The 4268-nt window shown below is 35.7% G+C and overlaps 1 protein-coding gene across 1 annotated transcript; it reads left to right on the forward strand.

Moving 5' to 3' along the window:
- The first annotated feature begins 2500 nt into the window (after nt 1-2500).
- Nucleotides 2501-2824, forward strand: LOC113229825 (putative ATP synthase subunit f, mitochondrial). The gene has a single exon (XM_026463505.1). It carries the CDS (start codon nt 2501-2503, stop codon nt 2822-2824), a length of 324 nt encoding a protein of 107 aa, XP_026319290.1.
- The last annotated feature ends 1444 nt before the right edge of the window (nt 2825-4268 follow it).

The raw sequence follows: 4268 nt of genomic DNA on the forward strand, positions 1-4268 counted from the left end.
TCCTACCGCAAAATGGCGGCTATTTGGTTTCGCAAATTAGAAAAGGATTCAGTTTAAATACAAGTTTTTATAAATAAAAATTATTATTCTGCATTGCTAAATAAATACTCTCCGTACTACAACAAAAATATCTCAAATAAAATGCAGTAATACACCGCAAAACCTGCACTTAAACAGCACTAATGAAATTTTTGGTGTACTTGGATAAATATGATAATATTCCGTTTGAGTGGTTCTAACGTTTACCATGAAATTACTCCTTAAAGTATAGTTTATAATAATTCATATTCAGGGTAAACTTAAAAATCGCTACTTACGGTATGTTTTCAATAAATAAACACCGACATCACCAGCCCAAACAATAACACACACGATTGTCGTGACGTATTTTTGAAGTTGTTTATTTTTTTAAATGACAGACCCAGGCATTAAAACCTTTATGGTTTGCTAGAGTAGTTACCGAAATAGCAATTAGTATTAGTTCTTTTACCTGATATAACTTCGATATCCGATAAATCGGTATAAAATCATCACCGGCACCTCTAGGTGTGGTATGCGTCTACGGCTGCATGTCGCGTGAGCGGATAAAACAAAGAAAGATTAAACAACTAATGGTGATCATACAAACCCGTTTTAAATTATATTTGCTGATGTGACTTTTAGATTCGTGCAAAGAAGAATCAAATATTTTAACTTTACTACATTTTGTATAAGAAACAAGTCCTTTTTAAAGGGGGCATTTTGAGTTTGCGTTAGTTACAATATGGGTTTTATGGGTTCCCTGTCGTACTTCATCTTGCGATATAGCTCTAAAAAAATTACTGTTAAATAGTGTCTTGCATATTATTCCAAAAATAATTTCGCCGAATTCGGGCCATTGTTTCCTTAATGCGCCTATGACAACTTTTACCTTCATGTAATTTCCGGATAATCGCAACCAGTTGCTTTTCATCCTCAACATATATCACTCGTTCGGTAAATTCAAAAAATTGTACAGTTCCACTATTAAATAAATTAATTACCACTCTAGCCAAATCTTTGCGGAGAGTTTCGGTCTCGAAATAAATGAAATATTTTCCTTTGCTTATTACGTACTTTAGCAAAAAATTCTTTTATCATATCGTTATCGTTTTCAGGAATATGTACTTCTAAAATTTTCTGTTTGGGCCTGGATAAGTCTTTTACTGAGAGATGTGGTCCATGCTAGAGGTAAATAAGAATTTGGTTGGGTGTAGGGTCTATAGCTCATTAACGTACAATTATATGGACGTCAGGTCCGCGCTAAAAAGTGTCCGAACTTATAGGGCGTTAAAATCGTATACAGAGCGTCATTCACGCTTTAGTCTTCGTTTGTTCGACTGATAGCGAAGCAAGCAAAATTAGACAGTACTGCGATGACTTTACAATTTAAATTCAACGTTTTAGCTTTCTCATATTCCTTTACATGTCACTACGTTTAAATAGGTTGACTTGGGACATTTTTTTCGTGGTTTTTGTATTAGACCCGTCGTCCATTTATTTGTAAGTCAATGCTATAGCTTCTCTAAGAACACCCATAATTCCGTGAGATTCAAAAAGACTTTCTTTATGTTTATTGTAAATGAATTTTTTTTGAACAATTCTAAAATGTCGTTTAAATAGTTTCGCATTTATTTTCTATTTTTTATACTTCTTATTTTATACCTGAAATTCTTGGTAATTATATTCTTATTTTATCCAAGTGTCGCCATCTATAGTTTTAAATATGTACTAAAGTTAGTGTATATGAATTGATACCACATGCTAGAACTATTTTCTTAAAGCCCATTTGGAGTCGCATGCATTCGAGTTTCAAAGAAACATGCGAATATTCTGTATAATTATCACCAGTTACATGTTTCTTACCATACGTACGTACGTAGTCGAGCGATTCGAGCGAAGGAAACTTTCTTGGCATCCATTCAAATTGCAAATTTCCGAATGAAATTACTCGGCCGTTCCTGAATCGATACGCATGAAATTTGAAACTAGCAAAATACAACTCTACAGGTTGTAATATAACCTAAATATATTTTTTTTATGATATCAAGTGACAGGTGACGATCAAGTCGTACGTTTGATGGTAAGCAGCTCGTCTACCACACATTACACATAAACCCATGCTCATGCAGTGCCACTCAGCTCTTTAAATCACAAACATATGAAGGGCACTACCGTGCGCCCGTTAGTTACCATGAGACATAAAATTGACAAGTACCATGTGCCCGTTACTTTACTAGCATCCTTCAAAACAGGAACGTACTTATGCTCACATTAATGCTTCGTGGCAGATATGGTGGCACGACTTCCCTAGACGAAATCTTTCAGAAGATCTGTCTAGCTTTAGAGAAATAAGCAGAAGGACCGGTCCACTAGGTTTTAAAAAGCAGTAGAGCTCCTTGTAAAATTGTAATCAGTTTTGACAGCAGGAATGACCAAATTCCTTCTGTGCAAGAAAATTCGATAAAAACGCCTCGGAACGATGGTTTCCGGTGATTATCCCAAAGAATACAATCCAGCAATGCATAGACCATATGACCCGGCTCGTTATTATAGAAAGGCTGACACTCCCTTCAGTCAGTTGAAGATTAGCGAGATTGGTTCCTGGTTTGGGCGTAGAAACAAGACCCCAGCGGCTGTAGCTGGTGCTTGCAGCCGAGCTTTCTGGAGATGGCAACACAAGTACGTGCAACTTAAGAGAGTGGGCATGGCGCCATTCTTCCAGTTTGCGGTTGGATCAGTGGCGTTCTTCTATGCTATCAATTATGGCAAGATGAAGCACCACAGGAACTACAAGTACCACTAACAAGAATACAAGATACAAGAATACAAGATATTTATTCGCTGAAAAATGTAGTTTACAATGGTGATATAGTATATTATTATTAGATCGTACATTTCATAGTACACATACATAGTAGTGCGAATATTTTACACAATTCTTATTTCAATCACGCACAGTGGTTAAATTTTACATTTTATGTTATCAATTAAAAAATCATTTATATTGTAGTAGCATTGTGTAACTAACAAATTATGCAATTTTATTTTAAATTGCCTACAATTTAGTTCTTTAACTGCATCTGGTATTTTATTAAATAATTTAGGTGCCAATATAAACATCGTTCTATTGTAAAATTCCAACGTTGTTTTGGCCGTATTTCTATTTTGTTCCTTGTTTTCCTGGGATGTCTGGTTTTCACTAGATTAAAGTTGTCTGGATTTTGTTTTATATAAACACAGGCCTCGTAAATATCCAAGTAATCCAGAGTTTCAATCAAGGTCATTTATTGCAGCTTATGCATATTTATTGTTATGAATTGAAGTGCTTATGTACCATTAGTGTTTGATGTGAACAGCTTTGCAAATAAACCCATACTAGTGAATCTGAAAAGAGTTCGTCCAGTGAAGTACTGCCACCTTGCCTGTTTCTGCCGCCAAGCAGTAACACGAGCATTACTCGGTAAAATCTCAGGCACGTGGGACTTGTTAACTTATGTCTCAGGGTGACAGGCACTATCCCTCAGAGCTTTGCAGCTTAAAGCTCCAAGTGGTACTGCAACCGCTATGGACAAGCGTGTAGCTTACCATCAGACGCATGATTTGATCGTCCCGTCACTTAATATTATAAAACAGGTTTATTGTAAGAGATAATGGAAGAGCAAACAGAAGGCAGTAATAAAAAATGATATTAAAATTATTACAAAGCACTCCCTATAAAACTAATTAACACAATACTCACCTCAAAAGGGCTTACGTAACTGTATAATTTTAATAGATACCTAACCGGCGTGAAATTTAACAATGAGTCACACGTCCTATCATTTCAAGAGTTTTCATGGGAGTGACAACGGATCGAACAAATGTAAGAATAGTGAAGGAAAAAGGAATTTAAGAACGTTTCAAAATTTTACAAATAAGTGGTCAGGAACCAGAAAAGACGATGACAAAAAGGTGAGCGAAGTTGTCACCGTCACACTACTAAAACCAAACTTCACGAAAAGCTCCTAAGCTTGGATCCATCATTAATCCACACTCTACGTTCTAATGCAAGGAAACATACAGCAAACAAGGATTTATACAAGGCGCGGTTTTGGGGCCATTGTCACGATCTCACGTCTAGCTTTGTTTACGCTTTGTACACCATATTAATTATTATCATTTATCACATCTCTCCATATAGATGATATAGTCATAGTCAAACTTGCTAAGAATCTGGTCATTGTAGATAGAACTTTGAGATTTTGTAA

Source organism: Hyposmocoma kahamanoa, unplaced genomic scaffold (genome assembly GCF_003589595.1).
Source record: "Hyposmocoma kahamanoa isolate Upper Pololo Valley unplaced genomic scaffold, ASM358959v1 62, whole genome shotgun sequence".
In the NCBI taxonomy this organism is placed as follows: domain Eukaryota; kingdom Metazoa; phylum Arthropoda; class Insecta; order Lepidoptera; family Cosmopterigidae; genus Hyposmocoma; species Hyposmocoma kahamanoa.

Coding starts and splice junctions, on each gene's coding strand:
- LOC113229825 (XM_026463505.1), top strand. CDS start 2,501: ATGGTTTCCGGTGATTATCCCAAAGAATACAATCCAGCAATGCATAGA.